The 24434-nt window shown below is 50.1% G+C and overlaps 9 protein-coding genes across 9 annotated transcripts; 2 read left to right on the top strand and 7 right to left on the bottom strand.

Moving 5' to 3' along the window:
- Positions 1-101: 101 nt before the first annotated feature.
- On the bottom strand, positions 102-2281 carry N7447_000978 (uncharacterized protein; the record flags this gene model as incomplete). The annotated part of the gene is made up of 5 exons (XM_057225254.1): positions 102-479; positions 571-859; positions 927-1302; positions 1368-2077; positions 2133-2281. The coding sequence occupies 5 exons, from the start codon at positions 2279-2281 to the stop codon at positions 102-104; spliced, it is 1902 nt and encodes a 633-aa protein (XP_057089270.1).
- A 167-nt stretch (positions 2282-2448) lies between these two features.
- Positions 2449-4170, top strand: N7447_000977 (alpha-keto acid decarboxylase family protein; the record flags this gene model as incomplete). The annotated part of the gene is made up of 1 exon (XM_057225253.1): positions 2449-4170. The coding sequence occupies one exon, from the start codon at positions 2449-2451 to the stop codon at positions 4168-4170; it is 1722 nt and encodes a 573-aa protein (XP_057089269.1).
- Positions 4171-4499: 329 nt separating this feature from the next.
- N7447_000976 (DUF1765 domain-containing protein) lies at positions 4500-7895 on the bottom strand (the record flags this gene model as incomplete). The annotated part of the gene is given in 3 exon segments (XM_057225252.1): positions 4500-4633; positions 4653-7045; positions 7099-7895. 3 exon segments carry the CDS (start codon positions 7893-7895, stop codon positions 4500-4502), a joined length of 3324 nt encoding a protein of 1107 aa, XP_057089268.1.
- Positions 7896-10033: 2138 nt separating this feature from the next.
- N7447_000975 (ATP synthase subunit H) lies at positions 10034-10551 on the bottom strand (the record flags this gene model as incomplete). The annotated part of the gene is made up of 3 exons (XM_057225251.1): positions 10034-10296; positions 10389-10467; positions 10525-10551. The coding sequence occupies 3 exons, from the start codon at positions 10549-10551 to the stop codon at positions 10034-10036; spliced, it is 369 nt and encodes a 122-aa protein (XP_057089267.1).
- A 1177-nt stretch (positions 10552-11728) lies between these two features.
- N7447_000974 (transcription factor SUA7) lies at positions 11729-12781 on the top strand (the record flags this gene model as incomplete). The annotated part of the gene is made up of 1 exon (XM_057225250.1): positions 11729-12781. The coding sequence occupies one exon, from the start codon at positions 11729-11731 to the stop codon at positions 12779-12781; it is 1053 nt and encodes a 350-aa protein (XP_057089266.1).
- Positions 12782-13383: 602 nt separating this feature from the next.
- N7447_000973 (uncharacterized protein) lies at positions 13384-13740 on the bottom strand (the record flags this gene model as incomplete). The annotated part of the gene is made up of 1 exon (XM_057225249.1): positions 13384-13740. One exon carries the CDS (start codon positions 13738-13740, stop codon positions 13384-13386), a length of 357 nt encoding a protein of 118 aa, XP_057089265.1.
- Positions 13741-14025: 285 nt separating this feature from the next.
- N7447_000972 (uncharacterized protein) lies at positions 14026-14388 on the bottom strand (the record flags this gene model as incomplete). The annotated part of the gene is made up of 1 exon (XM_057225248.1): positions 14026-14388. The coding sequence occupies one exon, from the start codon at positions 14386-14388 to the stop codon at positions 14026-14028; it is 363 nt and encodes a 120-aa protein (XP_057089264.1).
- A 667-nt stretch (positions 14389-15055) lies between these two features.
- N7447_000971 (uncharacterized protein) lies at positions 15056-17831 on the bottom strand (the record flags this gene model as incomplete). Its single annotated transcript, XM_057225247.1, has 4 exons — positions 15056-16582; positions 16646-17050; positions 17104-17498; positions 17645-17831. The coding sequence occupies 4 exons, from the start codon at positions 17829-17831 to the stop codon at positions 15056-15058; spliced, it is 2514 nt and encodes an 837-aa protein (XP_057089263.1).
- Positions 17832-18908: 1077 nt separating this feature from the next.
- Positions 18909-24012, bottom strand: N7447_000970 (mitotic regulator LTE1; the record flags this gene model as incomplete). Its single annotated transcript, XM_057225246.1, has 3 exons — positions 18909-19156; positions 19227-23587; positions 23663-24012. 3 exons carry the CDS (start codon positions 24010-24012, stop codon positions 18909-18911), a joined length of 4959 nt encoding a protein of 1652 aa, XP_057089262.1.
- Positions 24013-24434: the final 422 nt, after the last annotated feature.

Here is a 24434-nt window from a genome sequence, read left to right as displayed (position 1 = left end):
GCCAAATTACTGTTTTCTTGTACGGTATATGACATCAAATGAACAGCCTCATTTTAGCCCTACCCATATGGAATATGGAACTCACGTATGGGTCCATCAAACTAAACGGGAGGCAAAGAAGGCTCAATCACCAATAAAGACGGGTGATCCGCCAAACTCTGCCAAAACCCAGCCTCGAAATCCCACAAATCCTGACTCAACAGCGCGGCCCACTCATCACTCCCCTCAACCCCAGCCTGCTCAGGCAGAGGCTGCGCCGGGTCCGAATGAGTCGAGTCTAGAAAGCGCTGTATGGTCCGCGTAGCCTTAGAAAGCAACGCGTAATTCGGATCACCGGCTTTCACAATCGTTCCAATCTGCACTTCCGCTACAAAGACACTGAGATCTTGTAATGTCCGTGTCCGGTGCGCTCGTGGCATGTGCTGTTTCAGCATCGCCAGAAGCATTATCCCCGCAGCGGGGAGACCATAGTATGCAACCTAGTTAGTATTTATATTAGTTGAGTGGTTGAATTTGGGAGATTTATAGACAGCGTATGTTATATCAACATCAAGTCAATTGCATGCATACCTTCCAAATGAGACCCGTCCCAGAATTAGTAAGTTGATCCCGCAGCAGAATAATCTCCACCACAAGCGTGAGCATCTGACCCGCCGTCTCAATGATCGGTAGATCGGGCTCAGTCGGTGATTTAAGAAGCAAAAGACGGAGCAAGAATAGCACATGTAAGTGGTGCAGTCGTACGCCGGCGACAAAGTCTCGCTCAAAAGGCCCTTGTGTACATTGCTTCAGACTGCTCTCGAGTCGGAAGTGGGCTGGTAGGCGTTGCCACTGCATCTCTGCTTGGCGTTGTATCACGCTGTGCCATTTCTTAATTAGCCATGATTTTCGTTGAGATGGATGGCGCGGGTGTCGCTTTTGAATACCTTGCTCGTTGCGCACATGACGGATCGTGCTTGTCCTGAAGAAGCTCCCAAATCTCCTCCTTCAGCGATGCGCACAGCGCAGACCACCGCGTATCAGCCCGGTACCCGGACTCCGCGTCTGGAGTCCAGTCTGCTGAGCCTTCTTCTGCGTTCTGGCAGGATGGGACCTGGAAGTGGCAGAAACGTTTGTTCATTCGTGGCGGGCGGCCGAGGAATATTGCTATGTTCTTGTCCGCGGAGTAGATGCGCGCGAAGGCTGTTTTGCGCAGTTCCTTGAGGAATCGCGGGAGTCCTGGTTTTATTTCGATGTTCTCGTGATAGCCTAGGGCAAATGTGGATGATATAGCGTCACCCAGTTTGCGCCAGGAATGGTAGCCTTCGGAATGTTAATATATGGCTCAAGTAGAGGTAGTAACTGCGAATGAATGGCCGGTAGCTTACTCTGGTCTCCATCCACGTAGGAATGGACGATAAAATTCTCGTATTGCATGATCAGTTGTAGATCATTCAGACAATCTAGAGAGAGGGATATCTCCAATGCGAAGTCACAAAGTTTGGTACATAGTCTCCGGAGTGTGTACTGCTCTTGCGCAGTCATATATAGAGACGGGAAGAACGCAATGTCAATTGTCGCTCGACTGACAGCGGCAAAGAATATCCCTAACGTCTCCCAACGAGAATTGTGATCTAGAAATTGAGCCGAGAAACTAGCTAGGTCGGAGGTATCATTGAAGTGCAGCGGCTGGGCCGAGTTCTGCAAGAGTCGTCTTGCATAGACTAGATGCCAGTTGTCATCGTGATAGGTAAACAGTTGGCTCACACTCTGCGTACATTGGTCAACGAAGGGCTCTGCCAGAGCCAGGTTGGCTCCTTTAGCTAGCCAGAACGAAACGAGGTCTTTCATGGCGGACAACTTGTATGTTGTCAAGATATGCTTAAGGATATCTGCGCCTTGTAAGACCAGATGGTTGTCGCCAAATGAATCCGAGTGTAGGTCCTCTGGTACTGCTTGATGACTACCGGGACCATGGTCTCCGTCCGGAGTGATGTGCTTGAATATAGCTGCATGGCTAGACGACCCTAGATACCCAGGGTTTGGGTATGGATTACGTCTTGGATTGAATGACGGCGATTCATCCGGTGAGCCAATGCTGCAAATATATAATTAGCCAACTCGAATGCAGGCCAAGCAAGTATGCATCTGACCTTTGTTTCTCAACCCTTTTCCGCTTAAAGGGCGTAGTTCTGTAAATACAAATCCCCTTGCTATTACTACAACGCGTGCACACGGGCAGCTGGTGGTCGCATGCCAGTTTGGCCTTTCTACAGGCTTCACAGGCAGCCAGACGGGACATGGCTGGTCTGGCGGAGTTTCGTCCGCCAGTGGAGATAAAGAAGAGTGAAGTCGGCTAACAACGGCGAGATCGGAGTGTCGGCGTGTCGGCGTATCGGCGATAAGATGCGGGGACCCATCTATAAATACTTGTCTTTCCTCTTCTCCAACTTCAACATCACATTCATTATGACTCAAGATATTAAGCTTGCAGACTACCTGTTTACCCGGTTGCGCCAGCTGGGCGTCGACTCCATGTTCGGCGTCCCTGGGGACTACAACCTTCGCCTGTTGGACTTCGTTACTCCCGCCGGCCTGCACTGGGTGGGCAACTGCAATGAACTCAATGCCGCCTATGCGGCAGACGGATACGGTCGCATTAAAGGACTATCTGCATTAATTACTACCTATGGCGTTGGTGAGTTGTCCGCCATCAACGGTATTGCAGGCGCCTATGCCGAGAACACACCCGTGCTACACATTGTCGGAACCCCACCACGCCCGCTCCAGAGCGCGCGCACGTTCATGCACCACACTTTCTCAGATGGCGACTACCGTCGCTTTGCAAACATGTCAAAGCACGTCACTGCAGCCCAGGTCAGGCTAGAAGATGCTGCCACAGCGCCCGAAAGAATCGACTATGTCCTGCGCCAGGCGTTGATCCACAACCGTCCAGTCTACCTCGAGTTCCCCGATGATATGCCCGACGTGCTGGTATCAGCTGCAAACTTGGAAACAAAGATCTGCATCCCACAACCACCAAGCTCAGCCCAAGAGCCGCAGGTGCTGGCTCGAATCTTGGAGAGAGTGTACAGCGCCAAGCGTCCATTCATCTTCGTGGACGGAGAAAGCACAGGTCTCGGTATCGTCGACCAGCTCGATGCTCTGATCAAGGCAACCAACTGGCCCACATGGACAACCGTGTATGGCAAGGGCCTGGTCAACGAGCAGCTGCCAAATGTGTACGGACTGTACGCGGCAGGCTTTGGCGACAAGCCAGCGCAGGAGTACTTCCAGGAAGCAGATCTAATCCTGACATTCGGACCGCACAACAGCGATACCAACACATATTTCTACACATCAATCCCCAAGCCCGCAGTGGCAATCACATTCTCGGGCACCAAAGTTCAAATCGAGAATGACACTTACTATGACCAATCCGCCCGCAATATTCTATCAACCCTACTCCAGAGCCTCGATTCCACACGCCTAGTCAAGGCCACCGGACCCCCGAAACAAGAAATAACCCTGGCCAACATCCAGAACACAGACCCACTCGCCCAAGACAACTTCTACCGTCTGGTAAACCCGCTCTTCCGGGAGGGCGACATAATCCTCACCGAAACAGGCACCGCCGCACACGGCGGTCGGAACTTCAAACTACCTGCGAAATCCCGCATCTTTGGCGCAGTAACCTGGCTGTCGATTGGATTCATGCTTCCGGCAACACTAGGCACAGCGCTAGCGCAGCGCGAGCATAACAAAGGCACAGAAAGCAAGAGCCAGACGATTTTGTTCATCGGCGACGGGAGTCTGCAGATGACGGCGCAGGAGATCAGCGTGATGATCCGCGAGAAATTGAACATTATCATTTTCATCATCAATAACGACGGGTACACCATTGAGCGGGTGATCCACGGGCGGAAGCAGGTGTACAACGATGTGCCGTTCTGGAGACATGCGCAAGCGCTGAACTATTTCGGGGCCGATGAAGAGCATGCGGCGAATAACACCTTTACGGCGAGGACTTGTGGCGAGTTGAAGGATGTTTTGGCTAATGAACGGATTCAGAATGGGTCTGGGGTGAGGCTTGTTGAGGTGTTTATGGGTAGGGAGGATGTACAGGGGGCTTTGCTGTATCTATTGAACAAGCAGCTTGATGAGGAGAAGCAAGCAAAGCAGCAAGACTAGATTTAAAATGAGAGATGACCTGTTACATAGACGAAATCATATGTGTAGACTATGTTTTACTGTAGTTCCTTTGGATGGTACTTTTGATCAAATAGAATGATGTCTTACTATGATTATTGCGTGTCTCGCTCCTAGTACACGAAAGGAGAAATCCTTGGAATAACAAAATCAGGCTAAGTAAACGCCGATTCCCTATGCTCCAGATCCGCCATGCACAAAGAAAGTAGAAGAAACTAAAAAGAATAGCCCGAAACATTTGAAAACAGACATCTGTTTGAACATGTCACGAGGAGTCTATGATTGATCTGTGTCGCTGAGAGGCGGTTGCTCTATTTGCGGAAGCTTTCAACCCCCAGGGTTGGAGTTTCCACCATACGATCAGTGGGGACACCCTCGTCACGACGACGGGCGAAAAAGCTATCGCATTCGGAGACAATGTGTGCCCACTCCGCGAGGGCGCGGCCTGCATATTTGCTAGGCACATGATGGTCGTAAGCAGGCCGGGAAGGAAGTTCGGGTAAGGGGGGAGTTCTTGGTTGTAGGTGTTCGCGGCCAGGTATCTGAGGTAGGTTGTGTGGGGGTATCTTGGTTGGTGGTGAGAGTTTCTGGTTCTTGCGCATCGTTCTCGAAGTCGGACCGGCCTAGATTCTCTGACGCTGTGTCATAATCCGACTTGTCGGGAGAACGCCCATGCTCAACGTGCAATTGGGATGCGACAGGGAGACAAGGGGTGAAAAGACGTTTGTTTTTGGTGGGCCATTGTGGGCGATCCATCCATTCTAATGAGAATTTGAAAAAGAATGGCTGGTGGGGAGTTTTGGGGCGGATGATCTCGTCCATACTGTTGGCCGGAGTGTGTTCGTGTTGATCCATACATTTGCTATCAGCAGTCATTGTTGGATCTGATACGCCATTCTCGGAGTCATCAGAACTACTGCTGCTGACACCATCACCGGAACGTGCGTTGGAAGAGCTGCCAAACATAGCCTTGAGTATTCCCCACCTTTTTTTAGGTGGTTGGCCATCTGAGCCATTAGAGTCAGAAGACCCGGTTCGACGATGTGATACGAGTTGGTCTGAAGGAACGGGTGGAACGACTCGGTCGAAGCTGACGAAAAGGTTGACAGGAGACAGTTGGTTTTCGCATCGGATAATGATGATTCTTCGTCCTGGGGCCGGCGTACAGGGAGCAGAGGACAAGGGAGCTGTCAAACCCTCCTCGGCCTTAGATTGGAACCCGATGTAATACTCCCAGACTCGTAGGAGTCGATTTGAAAGAAGTTCATAGATGTTGGAGTCAAGTGATGAGGGTTCGGTATTAAACCGTCCGACCCTCCAACACAACAAACGATGAAAATAGGCTCGCACCATTGGACTCCAGTGGGTAAAGTAGTGGTAAAATACCGGCTCATGCAACAAGAAATCAAGACAGATAGATGCCTTTCTTTCTTCTGTGGCAGTCCAGGTACCCCAGACGCAGAAGAGAAAAGAAAACACTCGCACCTCAGTGAGCGAATTGTGGCTCTGCATCATTTGGCGACAAACGTCGAGCCAAAAGCCCCAATCAAACAATTCCGTTTCAATCGACTGGGCATAACGTGTGATGATTGGAATGACCTCCTCGAGGAAGTCACACAACAAAAAGCATGCGTTATGATCAAAGAGAGACATTTTCTGCGCCGCAGCTTTGATGATGTTGCAAAATGATTCGGCAAAAAGTAATCGAGCTCGATTCGGTTCCACGGACGATTCAGACAGGAGGTCTCGGAGAAGGATGATCAAACGATTCTCTGCCATCGACCGATGAGTGTTGCTGCCACTTCGGAGAAGTTGAGTGGAGGCAGCAGCATCCGGTGACTCGATGAAATCATCAAAGGTGATTGCAGCCGCTGTGTGGGGATTGTCGGACCCCTGTTGTGCCGATTGCTTGTAGATTGTGTCCTCCAGAACGAGCAGGAGTTGCGCATGAACTATCAACAACCCAGGTGCTAATATCCGTTTCGCCTTTTCAGTTTCTGGAGGCAGATACTCGGCATACAGAATGTGAATGTATTTAACGAAGACAAAGAAGAGATCTGTGTCACGTCCAGCCCACCGTGCGACCCAGGGGCGATTCCAATTAATAGGTGTGGTGTTCAAAGGTAGCTCGGGTTTCTGGCGTAGATATCGCAACAGAGGTGCTGGTGAGTGGAACGCTAGGGGACGGAGGGCCGGTGGAAAGCACAGAGCAAGTTCTTGCGTGTATGCACGCGTGTGTCCAGTGCGTGGCCCGGTAGATTCTGACAAGATGCGTCGGAACATATTAGGAGGCATAGACCACAGGCGAACCAGGATCTCGGGCACCCCGGGACAGAAGAAAAAGGCATACGCGCAAACCTTGCCGCAAAAGGCGACCAGGCTAGCTGGTGCATGTCTCATAGACATTCGTTCGACCACAAATGCCATTTGAGAGAGCAGGTTTTGGATAAAGATGTTCCGGATGTTGTGATGAATCGATTCAACCAGGAAATCCGAACCCGAAGAGCCTGACCCATCCGATGTTTCCGACACTGAAGTTGACGCGTACTTCAATGAATCCGCAGGTCCACTGCCATTCTGAGCCATAGGAAAGGGGATGCGCCATTCCGGTCGAGCCATGATTCCCACGACAGCTTCCAGAAACACTGGTCTGTCGGTTCCCGAGATCGACTGGTTATGCTTGCCGTTGAGCATCTCCAACATTCCAATCCACCATTTGTTGAGAATATTGACACGACGATCCAGATCTTCTGGTCTGAGGTTCTTGCATGATGCGTGGAGGTGATGGCGGCTGAGAAAGGGAAGAAGCGAGGTACGGATGACGTTGGCTTTCAGCGAGCTAGATTTGGCCTGAAACCTTTTTTTCTGGTCAACAATTGTGATGTGAATGGCTAAGGTCGTTGTACATACTTTTGGAAATCCGCCTCCAGGCCCCGAAAGATACCCCAAAGCTCATCCTTCTTGCGGGCATGATCAGGACCGGAGTTCGCATACGCCGCAGCAGTTTCTGCGGCTCCCTTGGGCATAGGTGGTAAGACCGGGGTCGAAACGGTGAGTGACGCTGTGAACTTTTCGAATGAGGACCGGTGCCGTAGCGAATTGCCAGAGGGACTGCTTGGAGAGCCGGGGCTGTCTTCGGGGCCCTTGGCCACAACAGCCAGCATTGGCCGGCGCGGGCGTTTGTAGAGAATCGTTCGTCTGCGGGAGGGGGGCTGGGCCTGATCATCTTCTGTTTTTTGACCGCCGAATCGAGTTGGAGATTGAGAATCTTGCTGCTTAGATCTTTTTGCTGACGGGGACGGAGATCGGGAGGAAGAGCTCCACGGTTTCCTCGCAAGGCTGACTATCCTTCCAGACATTGATCGGCTCTTAGATGGCCTCACAGCGGGCTCCGGTGCCCGGGTTTCGGGCACATGTGAATCTGTATCCTTCAAATCCTCCGATGACGACAGTGTGAAACGTGAGACGGCTGGCTTCGACTTGTCCTTGGAGCGAAGAGAGGTTCGGCGAAGAATGTCCTTCCCGGCATCCACGGTTTCCTTTGTCGGTGACTCTGCCAAGCTCGGAACAGCATAATCAGAAAATGTACGTCTTAAGCTAGGCTCTGTTGCGGTTTGGCTGGGAAGATCGGTGTAGCTGGCGGCACGAGAGAGCTCGGGGGTTTCATCGTTCGTGTAGCTCGGTGTCTCGCGGGAGGGCGAAGACATTGTCTAGGGAATAAAAAAGCAAGTTATCGAGGGAAGTTATTGGTTCATTTCCCCTTAAATCTCAAGATTCTGAGCGTAGAAGAGACCAGCTCCTCTGTGCACCAGGAAGTTCCGGGTCGAAGTAGTCAGGCACGCTGCATCTGGGGAAGAGCAAACACGGCACAATCACAACGCTGAAAACACTTTGAAAGGGAGCAACAGAGACAGAGAAAGATAATAATGGAGTTTGGGGGTGGATAGATCTTCTATGCAGCCGCTTAGAAGGGCGCCACACTGATTCAGAAAGTGATCGACGGGGGAATCTCCCCCAAAGGCCTTGGGTTCCGGGAAAAAGGGTGGGGGGGGAAGGTAATATCAAGAAGTGAGGGAGAAATGAAAAGAAAATTGGAATTGTTCCAAGGGGGAAGCTGAATGTACCAAAGTCTACTGTGTACCTACGTGTCTCTTTTTTTATATTTTTTTGGTTAATTAACTCGAGACATTTCAGCCTATTATCCTCTTATCCTCTTCTAGAATACGAGAAATATGTATAATTATATTAAAACCAGACGTTTCTTTCTAGCTGAGACAATCCAAGACTACATATTTCCTTTTACTCCACCTACTTCTCTTCTCTAGCCATAGTCGCGTAATACTAATCTCACCATGTCAGCTCGAGTCCACAGCCCTGGTCTTTCTGCATGCACTGCCAAGTCTAATTCGTAAAAGACATTGGGCTCTTCAGTCCCAATTGCAAGGTATCCAGGCAACACGGCCAATCGTATCCTCTCCGGAACATAAAAAGGGTAGAATTCACCGAGTGGACTATGACAGCTGTACTTTGTACAGATCTCGTATCTCATTCTTGGCCATGGAATGTTAGAATGTCGGTGATATGGCACCTTAATTATTTCGCATTCCTTCATGATATTTTCCCATATGGACTATAACAACTTTTCCACAGGGTCAAATCAGCCAAAATTATGCATGTTCATTATCTGTCACAATCTGCCCTGCGGGGGCGCTTAAATCGCCTTACCGAGATAGCCTTATAAATGGCGTTATATGTAATTCCCACACTTGATCTTCCCTGTTCCCGCCAGTGCCGTGCTGACACACAAGCCCTTGGCGACTGGTTTCATTGCGGCTCTGGCCCTGGGAAAATCACAGTCGAGCAACGGATTGGGGTCTAAGAATAGTTTTGTTATTCTTTTTCGTTAAACTTTGGTTTTAGCTTTGCCCCCGCTAGATCCAGGGATATTGATATCAAATTAGAATGGTTGCATCTGATAGTTCAATTCATGAGATTTGATACATCACATCAATTGCCATACTTTCATGAACTTTTGGTCTGTTCGTTACATGTTGATCTATCGGTTGCTGCAGTGGATCCCAATAATCAGTATCAATAATGCCCTTATGTGGACTTCCATCCGTAAATCTTATATACTTCCGAGGTCTAACCAGGTACGACTCCGTAACGGATGACTTATTGCATGAGCATGACAATAAGCCTACTTAAGCCATGCACAACACATTTTGTAAACCAGTCCCATGTCATGTTCCAACCAAGTTATCTGTTTGGTTCATCTTACCTATGCACGACAGGCGATTCCCTAACTACTAACGGATAAGGCCGTGGACTAGGCTCGGTGTACCAGGCATTTATTACCCACAGCTCTTGCCATCATAGTTGACCATGGAGATTCAATTTCCTGTGCTGCCTGTGCAGTGGACTCCATCACGTGGTCAATTATACAGTTTAACCATCTAGATATCTTCAATATCGTATACAATTATTCTTAATATACTACATTTGAATACTACAAATCCCGGCTCTTCGTGCTCAACCGAAAAGCTCAAGATAGCACGAATGACCCTAGTCTGGAGTGCGTCGGTTGTACTCAACCAAGGCAGTCTTTGTGATCAGCCACATCGCGTAGCCCCAGACTGAAAACCTTTACCCAGGTGCCCTGTCCGGAGCAAACATAGAAAAGGTGGGAAAAAAGGAAAAAAGAAGTCTCAACGTTCGAAAATGTGGTCTAATTTACAAGCTTCAGGACCTCGAGAGGCGGCCACATTAGTTGCGTCAACAGGCATTTAAAGCCAGCCTTCCCCCCATATCTCCCCAGACCTTGCTAAATGAAAATAAGGGAAATTTAGTGGGCAGCGGGGGCCTCCTCTTCCTCCTCGAACCAGCTCTCCTCGACGGGGGCGGCCTCGCCAGCGGCGGCCTGACCCTCGACCTCGACCTCCTGGCTCTCGTAGGCGGACAATTCGCTGGCGAGGTTGGCCTCCTCGGGAGACTGAGGGGCCTTGGGGGCGGTGAACTTCTGGACGTGCTCTTCGGCATCACCAGCCTTGAGGGGGGTGGGCTTGTAGGCCTTGAGCTCGCGGAGGTACAGGTCCTGGACGGGGTCGGCTGCGGCGGGTTGCGGGTTAGCGACGATGCGACCGACGGATATAGCAGGGACATCTGTCATATGGAAGATATCCTCCGGGTAAAATACGTACCCTGGCGGACGGCGGAGGTCAGGAAAGTGCGGCGAGCGACCGAGACCTGTGCCCGAGAGGCACGGGAGAAGAGGGTGCGCTGCTTTTGCGTTAGTTGAAGGTTGAAATAGGCAGCTGTAAATCAATCAATACTCACCGAGGCCCGGAGAGACTGAGACATCATCTTGATTGAGGGTGTGGATGAGGAGTGAGGGGTGGTTCTCAACAGAATAGGTCTGATCCGTCTTTCCGTGAAGTTGGAGGTTCAAACGACTTCTGTTCGGAAAGGTTTCTTGGCAGATGACTCAGCCGGGCCAAGTTGTTCCCGAATCTTTCCAGGACTTCAAACACAATTAGTATAGAACCAAATAATCGACGGTGGTTCAACTTATTGCTGAGAAGTGATAGTTTGCTAAGTTATATTTAAGTGTGCACAGTGTGCCCAAGAGGAGAGGAGAGGACACATCTCTCTGAGTGGACTATCTACGCAAATTTCCGAGACCATCCGTATATGAATATCTGAATGTCTTGACTTTAGTATTGTATCTTATCGGCAGAAGTCGAATCTAAAGCCATACTGTCCTCTTGCATCTTGATCTATATACAGCAACAAACGAGAACAAGGAATATTCGTTTGTTATAAGACCTTGGAAAAGCTTCCTATACTTCCTCCACCAATAAAAAACAGGATATACCACGTGACCTACTTACTAATCCAGATCTGGACTGCGCCTTTCTCGGGTACCGCCCGGTCGCCCATTGAAGCCTCACTTCATCCCATCGTCTCGCTCCCTGACTCTCCCCCGGTCTTTGGCTTCTTCTTTCTCTCCTCCTCAGCCTGTCCCCATTTTCGTGAGAGACTTCTTGCGGAGACCTTGACTGGTTCAACACGGCTGGACAAGCTGAGGCGAGATCTCTGTTCTACTTTCGATATAAGAAAGCGCAGACTGGTGAAGGGTTTTCTACGACTGGGGGTGACTCCTTTGAATCCCGAGAGCTCTGGTCTGTGAAAGGTAATGAACGCTTCTTTGTTTGAGTACATCTTGGCATGACATTGTTGCGGGTCAAAGAACCAGATAACGTTGCGATACGGGAGACAATGAACTTGCCTTGGGCTGGGCTAACTTGACTGCGCACAACAGTGGCCCTGAGCGACTCTATTTTTCATTTTCGACCTTCTCCCTTGGTAAGGGATCCTCCGCAGGTGGACCGCTTTCGTTTTCCTCACTACAGCCGCCAAGCTGTATTCGCCAATTTTCCTTCGCTATTATAATCGGAAATATCATCTACCCCGCATATCGCCTAAAGTCCTTGCACGACGCTGCCACGCTCGATACGCAAGTTACTTGAAAACTCAAAATATGGCTACTTCTACTCTTGCGAAACCCGAGGTCGCGGCTCCTTGGAAGAAAAACCTGTCCGCTCATCTCGTTTGCCCCGAATGCAAAGAGGATCCTCCGAACCTGGAATTCCCCGACTCCCACGAGACAGTTTGCGGTTCCTGTGGACTGGTGCTCGCAGATCGTGAGATAGACTTGCACTCTGAATGGCGTACCTTCTCCAACGACGACCAAAATAATGACGACCCCTCCCGTGTCGGAGACGCTTCGAACCCTCTGCTAAACGGCGCTCAACTGGAGACTTCTATCGCAAGTGGAGGCTCTGGCCGTGCCCGCGACCTGTACCGCGCGCAAAACAAGCAGTCCGGCGAAAAAGCGAACAAGGCCCTCCTAGCAGCTTATAAGGAAATCGGTGCTCTGTGCGACGGTTTCAACATTCAGAAGACTGTCGCCGATACTGCCAAGTATCTCTTCAAGATGGTCGACGACGCTAAAGCCTTCAAGGGCAAGTCACAGGAAGTCATTATTGCTGGCTGCATCTTCATCGCATGCCGTCAGTGCAAGGTTCCTCGTACCTTCACCGAGATCTTCGCAGTGACCAAGGTCACCCGAAAGGAAATCGGTCGCATCTACAAAGCTCTGGAGAAGTTTTTCACCACCCAAAACGTCGAGCGCCACAATGCTGCTTTGGAAAATGGCGAAACTCACGACTTTGCCGGCGATTACAACGCGACTACTTCGACCAAGCCAAGCGATCTTTGCAATCGTTTCTGCAACCTTCTCGACCTTCCTTACCAGGTCACCAGTGTTTCTGTCTCCCTTTCGGATCGCGTTACCGCCATGGGCGACTTGGCCGGACGTTCTCCCTTGTCCATTGTCGCGGCTTGCATATATATGGCATCGTTCCTTATGGGCCACGGCAAGTCTGCCAAGGAGATTTCCCAAGTTGCACACGTCAGCGATGGAACTATTCGTGGTGCTTACAAGCAATTGTACGCGGAGCGCGAGCGCCTCGTTGACCCCGAATGGATCAAGGGCGGCAAGGGTGATATGGGCAAGTTGCCTGTGAGCTGAACAGTACATCCAACACAACATCTACTTTTCGGACACATTGATGTTCACGAAAGGGGGACAGGACCAAGCTGCCTGTCGTGGAAATCAATTTAAAAACAAAAAAAAAATTTAACATCTGCATTCTCGAGACACATGCTTGGATGGCTGTCTTTGAAACGTCATCATATTACCTCTCTACAATGTGCTTAGGGTTTTTATCTTTACTTACTGAATATTGGCTTTAGGACAAGCCTGGGGACTATTGGTTTGTACATCATAATAGATAGCCAGTCGATTGAATACCAATCAATCATTGCTATGATATCGATCTATGTAAAAGTAGCCTAAAGTCTACTTTTTACTTATCCATTGGGGTACATCATGCAGTCTATGTCCTTGTTACAAGATGAAATTAAGGATTTTAGCAGTAATAAGAAAAATGCCCAGAGAACATAAAACACAAAGCCCATATAATCAAATATCGAATATGGGTGCCCAGAACAGCAAAGCAGCGCCTGAACCTAGAAGCTAAAGAGAAATGGTGAACCAGCGCCATCTCACAAGCTAGCAAATCATAGCAGACATATTACCAGCACAGCAAGATACCCAAGCAAGGAATCAAGCTAGTTCTTGAAAGAAGGTTCAACCGTGCCTTCATCATTGGCATAGTTATACGGCTTATCATACCGATCCTCCATCTCTCGATTGTGCTTCTTGACATCCTCGGGAAGGTCCTTCTTCGGGTTCCCTGCTTTGTCTATGACAGGTGACTGCTCCCCCTCGTGGAGGGTGGGCTTTGCTTTATTGGAGGGGATTGGGCGGTTGGGCGAGTCTGTTTGCTTGGTTGTGGCTTGCTCGGGGTCATTTGAAGATTTGGTCGCATAGCTTCTGTATCGAGGTGTTTGGGTGCGTGCTGCGGAGAAAGCTGTGATTGGGGATCGGGCCTGGAACGGGGTCTTGAGGCGCATAAAGGTCGTCATTTTGGAGGTTGGGGTTTGAGATTGGTTTTTGGGGGTATTGAAGGAGGTTAGATGTAGATTGCTACAAGTGGAATTGACTTCCTATATAGTCAAGTTCCTTATGAAATCAGGTTTCTGGAATTGGCGATATCATTTCGCGATGACGTACTTCGATGTCATAGCTCTGGAGAGAACACGCCAAGACTTTCGACAACTTTATATCTATTTTGACTATTTTAGAAAAGATCTGTGGAAGATTCTAGTGTAATTTGGACTATTCGACAGTATTGACTGCTCGATGCGCCGCTATTCCAGTATCAAGTCAGCCTGTTGTGTCATTTCTTCTTGCTGCTTGCATCGATCTTCAATTTTGGCGTGCAGCCACCTCTTCATTTCTTCTGTGCCTTCCCATGCAGTAGGTAGCGGGGGCAGGGGAGCTGACACAGTCAGTGGGGGTGGTAGGTGATTGAGCCTGGATGGCGGGACCAGGTCTCTGGATGATCTCATCACGGGAATGGGGATCGTTGGGGGTTCCTCTGTTGGAGACCGAAGTAGTAGCTGTGGGAGAGACGAGGTCTTTGTTTTGGCAGACTCATGGAGGTCCTTCCCGTCTTGGAGGGGTTTGAGTTGGGCTTCATGTTGACTGACAGCAACGTTGAACATAAACATCGGGGATTACAGGAAGGCAGGGTCGGATTACAAGAATCTGCGAACTTGGATGACCTCGGGGAAGAGAGGGAAGCCAAAATAGGAAACATGCTCTTTCGACAAGTGGTTACCATACACTATGCCCATGTGGAAGATATCACTATCTGCAAGTTGTTCAGATGGTGTCTGCGTCATAGTTGGATCTCCTGTCATAGAGATGGTAGAGAATGTAGAGTATAGGGTGCAACATTTCATAGTCTCCCTTTCGGTCCAAGGTGTTTGTTTTACAGATTTTCAACGGATATGCCTTTTTTTTCCTATACTTCTAGGGTTGGTACTTCAGTTGAAAATCACTGGCATCTCCATGCAATCACTTCGATATTTGACAATCTACAGTGAACCAACCGGCCACAATACTATGCATGGAAGAGATTCAGTTAAAATATATACTGGGCGCATCGGCAGATGCCCACATGGACGCCACATCTAGCATATCCCCCAAACAAAAAAGAAAGAAATGGCATGAGGGGTATCCTATCGTTTCATTCGCCATCTTGAACTCACCACTTCAGGCCCGAACTCGTGGGCACCCGAACAGCAATATCCCAGCAAAGGTGGCAGGTCACACCAATAAGAATCCAAGCTAGAGGAAAAGTGAAGAAAAAGCAGTCGTCGTGCCTGTTTTGTTTTATACGTCGCCACGATCGAATCGACTCAGGACTTCGGGCGGGACTGTGGGAATGTACTTGCGGGCTCGTTCGCGATTCGTGCCACCAAAGCCAGCGCCGTAGCTAACCAGCATGTCTGTACTGGTCGGAAGGGAGAAGGGGAGGAAGAGAGTGGGGTCGAGGAAGACACTATTGCTGCCACCGGGGCGCTCGTCGTTCTTGGCGGCGACCATGCTTGTACGTCGGGATGATTCAGCAGCGGAGCCTGGGGATAGTCCAGTGTCAGGAGATGTAGGTGCTGCGGAGGGCTGGTCCTTTGGTGGTGTCTTTGGACGAGCATCCGATGCTGCTGGGGGCCCTGGTCCAGCTTCTGCCCTTGCCTTCTCTTCTTGGATTTCCAGCTGCTCGCGGTATAGAAGTTCAGGGTCATTTTGCATGCCGAGAAGGAACTTCATTGCTTGTTTGGTCAGGCCTTTCTCGCCTACTTCTGGGCGGTATGACTTGACTGCATGCAGCAGCTGGGCGGGGGTGAGTTGTTGGAGTTGAAGCAAGGTTGTTACGAGAGATTCGTGATCCTCGCCGAGCGACGAGAAGCATTGCAGCCATTGGAGGAGTTGAATGACCGCGGCCAAATGTCGACGAGCGGCATCAACTGTAGACTCTCCGGTGCTGTTTGTAGATCCGTTTTCGTAATGTTCTGGTATACGATTGTTCGTGCGCGCCCAATCCTCTAATGATGAAACGTTCATGCGGATCTGCATCGCCTTCGTGCGCGCCAAGTATCGTTTCGTGCTCATGATTCGGTTAAATATCTCGGCACCGAGCCAGTAGAGAAGTTGAGAGAGGATCTGGGTCGTAATCACTGAGTGCACATCGTAGAGATCAAGTACAAAGAGGGTCGAGGATAGTAAAGAGGTGATGTTCCGAGGTGAGATTTGTGCTCGTCGCCGCGGTGATGGAGGCCGGAATCGCTTCTCGTCAGGCTCGGAGGTTTTGCTCTTATTTTTGCGGAACAGATTCCATTCGTTTTGGAAGGCAACATCTTCCAGTCCAGGGATGGTCTCATGATCCAGCATTGCCGCATCCAGAACTTTGTTCATTCGACGCTCGGCGTCACGAATAATGAGAACGAATATCTCGTTAATCAGCTCCGCCAGATGGAGCTGAAACTCGACGGTAGATTCCACTAAGCCCCCATCCTTCTTCAGGTAATGGAGCAGAAGCGTGGCATTCGACAGCCAAAAGGCTTGCATTGTCATATCCCATTGATAACGTTCTACGACGTCATTAATCTTCTCCATCGCAGACGAGAGCAGCGTTGTGAGCAGCTCGGGGCTGGCATGGTAGTGCGCATAACGGGCGCTGAGGAAGAGAAGGTTTGCAGGCACTGGCTTTTGGGAAGGAGACCGCTGGGGAGTCATGTTGGTGATGATAATATCCAAAATGCGCTCTAGCTCATGCTCCTGGAAGACAAACATCTGATCATTCAGACACTTGTCCCAGACAAATTCCTGTTGATCTTCTTCAAGCTCATCCTCATCGGACGGCTACAAGATGAAAGAACCAAAATTAGTCAAAGTCGACCCCGTAATTCTACCACGTAAACTGACCTCGAATTTCTCGTCAAGCCCTAGACTGGACAAATCGACCTCCAGATTGATTGCGCTCTCTTCCATCATCATTCGCCGCTTCATCTCGCTCTCTGCTAGCTCTTCTTCGAAACGACCATGCGCCAATCCAGCGTCGTAGAAGTCATCATCGATATTACCAGAGCCAAAGCTGTAACCATTTTCATGCAAATATTCGGAAATCTCGCTGCCGGGCTGGGCAAAATCAAAGGCCCTGCCACCGGATGACGACTTGATATCCGGTGATGCTCCATTGTCGAGAAGAATCTTCGCTATCGTCTTGTGTCTGTTGGTCATGGCCCACATCAGAGCGCTCCACTGGTTACGATCCTGTCTGTCGACCAAGGCGCCGGCGTCAATGAGCGCAGCAACGACTTCTTGGTGACCCTGTTGTAACACGTCAGTACCGCATCAATATTTTGCATATAAGAGCAACCCACAAAACAACTAGCATAGATCAACGGCACAGTCCCCTCCTCATCGGGCTTATTGACATCGACGTAAGTCCTCGCCTGGCCCTGTACTAGTTTCCGCACGCGCTCCACGTCGCCATTACTAGCCGCCATGTTCAAGCTCTTCTGGAGTATATCGCGTTTCTCGTCATCGGTCAATTTCTCGTCGGCGGCGATTGTCTCTTCGTCTGCGGTAAGCGAATCCACCTCCCGATGGGCAGCTTGGGCAGCAAGCATCTCCATAAGCCGGGCATCACTATCTTCAATATCGCGCCCATAGTGAGCCCGCAATTCGTGCTCATTGTCGTGCGAGTGATCGTCGAGCGCTAGGCTGAAGGATAAAGGTTTTGCGGCGACTGGCGCGGTCAGGTATTGTGATTGACCTATGGCAGATTCAACGATTAGAACTCAATACTTGACTGTAACTCAGCCCGTAATTTTTCCGACGTGTAACTGTTGAAGAGGATATAGTTTCGTCTCCCACGTCGGAGAAACGGGGAAATAGTTCCGCGGACACAAGAGCACTCACCTTGCCAAGCATCATACATCTCAGTCTCTGGCTGGAAGACCGGGACAGAACGACGATCGTCCAGTGATTTGGGTAAGTCATCTGGAAGTTCCTGTTTAGCTTCGTGGAAGGACGCGGGGCTGTGTTCGCTGTAGTCATTGTAGTCGGAGTCCTCTGAAGCCCCGCGCCGCGGTTTGGTCATGTCCATCGTGGCGGGCTGGCTGTCTGATAGAGTTGTGGCGGGACATCAAAGAGTTTGAAGTTTGGAGAAGATCGAAGAACCCTCTCTGGGGATATGTTCTGTAAGGAGCGCACCCTCCACACGTGAAAATTGCTTGTTAGAGGGAGATGGTGGTGATGAATGGGGTGGTGGATTTGGTGTGCCGTTCCTGGACCAGCTCCCGCGATGCGACCCCGAAGCCCCCGGAGATATGACGCAGCTTTGTAATTCCTCCGTATGGATCGAATGTCGGGCAATATGATATTAGGGTATAAAGCCAATGAAGGCAAATAAATTAGTATGATAGTTTGTACTACGTATTTAAGTTATCACTTTGATTTCTTCTAAATATGGAGATCATACGGTAGGTAAGTGAGATCCACGAACAAACCCCTATTCACCTGCAAAAATATCTCTTTTCGAATCCTACCTTTTCTTTACATAATATTATACGATACTAAAATCTGTGATGCTATATTTTAGAGCTTCAGCTAAAGGGAAGTGATGCATAGGGCAAGGATTTCAGGGACCAGGTAGGTACGGTTGAGTACATATGTAGACAATGCAAGTTTGGTAGACTGAGAATGACCGAAATGTTCATGATAATTGCTGTCATTATGGGGTGGCTGGCAGATATATATAAAAAAAAATATTGCGACGATAGGTAGAGAGCGAGCCGTGAACCGAGTAAGCGACTCTAGCGGGTGAGGAATGACAGAGGTGCCCCGGCATTCCCGAAATTCTTGAACGCTGACATGTTTAATGCCGAGCATGGCTGGGATAGCCAAGGTATGTACAAAAATTGCTGTTATTATGAAGTACAGACAGATGGTCCATTCATAGGAACAGCATGGTTCAACACCATCAAGACAAAAAAGGAATTCCAAAACGAAAGGCGTTAACCAGATGCAAGTGGTGGTACAAAATGGCAGAGGGATAAAAGCAGCCTCTGGTAAATGGGGTATAAACTATCCAATCACGGATGTCAAGATTGTAGTACAAAATTGGATATAGGTAGAGATGCAACCAAAAGGACGAAGGAAAGAAAGGGGAAAGAACGAGAGATTATTCGAGTGCTTTGCTGCGGGATTGGATTTCGTCTTCAGGAAGACAAGCAATCCACAAGCACCGTTCGATGATGCCCTGCACGGGCTCGAACTTATATTTGGTACTGGCGTCGATGAGACGGAGGAGGCTCTTGACGATTCGTGCTGCGGTGCGATAACGCTCGAAGTTGACAAGTAGACCGCCGTTAGTGCTGTTAACTTGTGCGGGTTTTTGTGCATTATAAGTGAGATCGTGGACGTATAGGCCTGGAAACAAGAAAAGAAAATCAGCAAACAGATCTAGCGCGATATTCAAGCAAACGATTTAGAAACTCACCGATGAAGGGAATACAGCCTTCCTGCAAGCTGGCCGTCTCCATCTCGACACGCAAATCATTGAAATTGCGCACCGGCTGAATTAGGCACTCCATATCCTTGAACAGCCGCTTATCCTCAATCGAAATCAACTGCCACGTACTCTGCAGCCGGGAGCAATCAGACGATGACAAAGCAATGGCGATCTGGAGCATCGTGGCATAATTGCAGATGCGGCGTGCATGCGCAGCTGTATGGATGTACTTGACAATTGTCTGGGCCCGCTCATTGATGTCACGGGTCAAGACGATCTCTGACAAGATCCATTTGACCATAAGGTTGAACCGGCCGACGACCAAATCGATACCCTTGCGTTCCTCATGTGTCAGGAACTGGACCCAGTTTGTGACTAATGGGCAGGCACTGCTCCATTTCATCTCGACCAGATCTCGCCAGTCGACCTCGCTCAGGGCGGCCATTTCGATTAATGTCAGTTGATGTGCGAGGACCTGGGATTCACATGCTAGGATGAAGGGGACGTGGTCGGGTAGAGGGTTGATAATGGGATTCTGCCCGGGACGATTGTTTTCTGAATTGAATAACACGTCACTCGAAACCTGTTGTATGTTTAGAGGACGCGAAGCAGAAATGCCCACATCTTTGTGTCGCGGAGATGTGTCGGGCGTAAGGGGCTGGGCCTGGAACAAGACTGTATTCAACGGCGACGGATAGGAAGTGAAAGATCCCGGATGTTGGATGGTCATCGGAGGGGAGGGAGGTTGCGCTAGGGGATGAGGCGCGATCTCCACGGTCGATGAACCGAGACTTCGGATGTCAGTCGAAATTCTTGCATCTATGGCTTCGCGCGGATCAATCAGGTCGAGGGACATCTCAGAAGACAAAGCTGAGAATCGCGTCGGGGTAACCTGACCAGCATCACGAGGAGCTGAGACCGGGATGGTTGCGCCACGAGGAATGCGACGCATACTGTCAGTTTCATGCACAATTTGAATTGAGGGGTGTGACGAGACAGGTTCAGAAGTTTCATGGCTTGAAACGAGGGTGAGCGGAGCACCGTGTGAGTCATATTGAAGTGGCTGGCTTGTAGGCTGCCATTTCATGGACTCGTCGGTCAATCCTCTTTCAAGAAGCGGAATAGAGTTATAAGACTCTTCGGACTCGGCAACAGAATCAGAATAAGGCCTAGGTGGCGCCAATCGACCCCCAACCGTGGAGTATGAGGACTTGTCCGTCTGTCGCCTGCGAGAGAGGACATCCAAGGCAGGCCTGGCTGTTTCGAGACCATGAGGGACCAAAGGCTGTTCTCGGTGAGAGAGGGATCCCTCCGCTTGTGCAGACGAAGAGTCTCGATCGGCGCTGGGTGGCCCATCCCATTTTCCCTCCAGCTTCAACAGCGTTGACTCAATACCACCGTCATCGTCATCGGGAATCTGTGCAAACTTCGCAATGACTGACTCAAAGGAACGCCTAATTTGACGGGAAGTGCGCGGCTGAATAAGTGAGTACCGGGGATTTGGAGGGATCAATGCTGAAGGGGGTCTTGAGGTACCGCCATCAGAGGGGACCGTTTCGTCCACAACTGAGTCATCCCAAGACGCAAACGAGTCACGACAGGAACGAGGCTCGGTTTCATCTCCACTCTGCATCTGACGCAAGTTTCCACCTCGGCGCCTGCGAAGGACCGGTCCTGACTGTTTGTTGTTCTGATCTTGTATCACATTGGAGTCAACAGTGGACTGGGCATTCTCGCTGCTCATCGAAAACCGCTGTCTCGAGATTCCGCTTTGGAAGGACGCGTACTTTCTGAGTCGGAGAGACAGAGAATTCTTCTTCTTCTTTATAGGCGTCGACCCACGTTCGACCGATGACGATCTCTGCGGCGTGAGAGGTCGAAGGGGGTAGAATACATTTGACTGGGCAGCTGATTCCGATTCGTCGGCATTGTAACAGACCGGCCGGAGATATTCTCCTTCCACGGGGATCGACTGCGTTGAGGCGTCATCGGGCACTTCAAGTCCCGGCGTTTCATGAGTATCATCATCAGCAATTGGCATTGGCTCCTGCGCTGCCGCCCTTGACATGAAGGGCATTTCGAAACCGGTGCCATCGACAATGATGATTGATTCGCTGCCCATGGTGATACCGCTCCTGAGTTTAGGGTCGGAATTAGGGTTTTGCGTCGGTAAAAGATTAGAAGCACGGGATCCAGGCTCCTGCAGGGTCGCTTGATGAACGTCAGACGCAACTGGTGGCTGAGTTTGGACCTTCATTCCTTCCTGGTTCATCGCCAAACGGTATTGTTTGAGGACCTCATCACACAAGAGATCAATTCGACCTGGATATTTGGGAGCAGCAGCCAACCTCCTCTCCCGGTAGAACTCAGAGCCAAAAGCCAGTCCAGTTGGCATTGCAGATGTCTTCCCGCGGGAAGGCAATGAAATGGCCTCGTGGGCATTCGCAATGCGAGCAGAGACGCTTTGTCCACCGTTCCTCGTGTGCAATACTCGTTTGATTGAGCCAATGATTGTTCTCATACCCGAGTTAGGTGATGACTTGGGCACGTCGGGTGTACTCCGACGATCCGGATTTGGGTTTTTCAACGGTGGAGGAAGGGGAGGCGATTCCGGTGCCATCATCGCCATGTACGACTCTGCAGGGGGGTACATCTCTCCGCGTATTAAACTGGCCGGATCGAGTATCTCCTGTGGTACGGATCCCGATTCGGGCTCCATCGCAAACATCGGCAGTCGATCGTCTCGCACCGAATCCGAGAAGCTTCCGCTTCTTTTATGGCTATGGCTATGATATGGGTGCCGCGAGATCTTGGGAGATACAGGTGATCTCGGCGGTTCATGAGACCTGGACGGAGGCTTGGATTTTGTAAGGCCCAATACCACAGGGCGGGGCGCTTTGTTTTTCGAGGCAGACATGGATAAGCGCTTGGGTGATTTAGGTGGCAATGAACACGAAAGGGCCATCAAGCTTTGCTCACTTTTGGCAGAAAATGGAACGCTTTGTGTAGTTGCCGCAGAATCATTTCGATCATGCTGTATGGGGAAAGGAAGACTTTCGCGAAAGGTAGTGTCTGCACGGGGTGTCATACCATAAACAGGCACGTTTCGCTGCAGTTCCTCAGCTTTAGGTAGCTCAATCTGAGCATCCCCAGGTATAATTGGAATTTCCGGGTCGTTATAGGCGCGAGACAAGTCGGGGGAAGACCAATAAATCGAACACTTGCCATTCCAGCAACGCTTCAAGTCAATGAGAATCTTTCGATCACTTGTGCCACCATTTTGTCGAGACCTGACCTCTGAATATAGCTTATTGATAGTCTCGCAGAAGTGGGTCCGAAGCTCGTAATTCGTAACAAAGTCATCGGCAAAATAATTAAGAATCCAATGTCGCAAAGCCGCGAATGTGCGGATCCTAATGATGCGTCCATCATCTTGTAGCCGGTTGATTGCCCACTTTAAACGCGCAAGAAGAAGAGCCAAAAGGTGTGTTGTGGATAGGTATGAACGGAATGTAAGGAAGAAGTCCGATACTAGTTCATAGTCCATGAATGACTCGGAGGAAATTTGCGCAACGATTCGGGCAGGCGTGGCAGCACTGATATCCTTTGTCCCAGTGATATATCGGACAACAGACCCATCATCCATATCATACACCAGCGTTTCATAGATGGATGGCTCAACCGGCTCCTTCAATTCATAGACCATGGAATTCCTTGGAGCTAGTGAAGCTCTGTTCATATCCATAGCCGCCGCGGTGCCCGAGAACATAGAAATCGCAAAAGATGGCCGATGCCGCGAGAAAGAATCTCGAGGATATGGACTATAGAGTCCCGGCAGAGTGTCTGCCATGCCCCCAAGCAGTGTTGAATTCCGAAAGTTGTCCGACATCGATGTTCGCGTGTAAACAGAACTCTGCATAATTGCACTGCCTTCGGCGTTGAATCGCGGCGACCCGAGCCGATAACGCGGAATAGGAACCTCCAAGGCTGGTGTCGAATTCTCACGTGCAGACTTGGGCCGGTCTTCAGATCTATCAATCACGATCCGCAGCTCCCCACGCTTCCCAGCACCGGCTATCGATTGCTGCTCCGATATTGTCGAAAACGAGATCGGTCTCATGCGGTGCTGGCTGGAGAGTTCGGGAGGAGGCACGGAGAGGACGGGTTCGGGATCTTCGGGCTGTTCGCGCGGACGTAACTCAGAGAGCTGCGAGCTCGACCACCTGGATGGATCTGGATCCTCGCGGGCATGTGCATGAGGCTGCGGCTGAAGGAGACTGGGTTTCGCGGTATCGACTGGAGAGAAGGATGCAGGCTGTGGGCTTTGCTGGGACGGATTGGCAATCGGCCTAAGTTATTGAAATATTTCTACTATCAGCAGGCTGCACAGTATGTGACACAGCAAGAATTATGGGTTGGTGTACCTGAGAAATATTTTGCCATTCTGGCCAACACTTCTTACGGTGAAATGGCCGGCCTTCCTCCCGGGTGATCGCGCCGTTAGCGGTCCACGATGTGTTTGGGACCGCTGTAGGTTGTTCTGTCGTAGGAGCTCATGGCTATCCTTGGTGTTTATCCCGATTGCTCTCTCGCGTGCTGCCTTCATTTCCAGATTCCGCTTGACATTGCCGCCCTGGGCTACAGTATTGGCACGGCGAAGATTCGAAATTGAAGGCCCACTAGGCATTCGGTTTGAGGCTGGCAGTTCATTAATTTGGACTTGTGGGCCCAGAAAGGCATCCTTGAACTCCGGGTCGGGTGGAAAGGACTCCATGACGCGAAAGCTATGAGAATCGAACTCCCGTCGCAACGGGGCCCTTGGACAAAATCATATAAAATACTGGGTAAAAAAGAAAAGACAGCTGTTGTGGAGATGACCCGACGCGGCGGGAACGGAAGAACAGGAACTGTCCAAGGTGGGAACGCTGGGTCCAATGTGTTTGGGAATTGCCCCTTTTACCGCTTATTTTTTTATACAGATATAATCTATCTATTTTATTCCGGATATTAAATCTGACTCTTCCTACATATATTTCTACCGTTCTGTACTCCTGTACTCATCCCTTCAACATTCTATGGGACTGTGCAAGGGAGATGATAGGTCACCGGAAGCAAAGACCCCCGAACTGTGGCCCGAATTTACAAGTACAGTGTACAGGGTATACAAAGTACCTATAAGCAGGATTGTGGCTGCAT

The sequence above is a fragment of the Penicillium robsamsonii genome (assembly GCF_028829455.1).
Source record: "Penicillium robsamsonii strain IBT 29466 chromosome Unknown utg000001l_segment0_segment0, whole genome shotgun sequence".
NCBI classification, from domain to species: domain Eukaryota; kingdom Fungi; phylum Ascomycota; class Eurotiomycetes; order Eurotiales; family Aspergillaceae; genus Penicillium; species Penicillium robsamsonii.
This window is presented reverse-complemented; position numbering and strand designations above follow the sequence as displayed.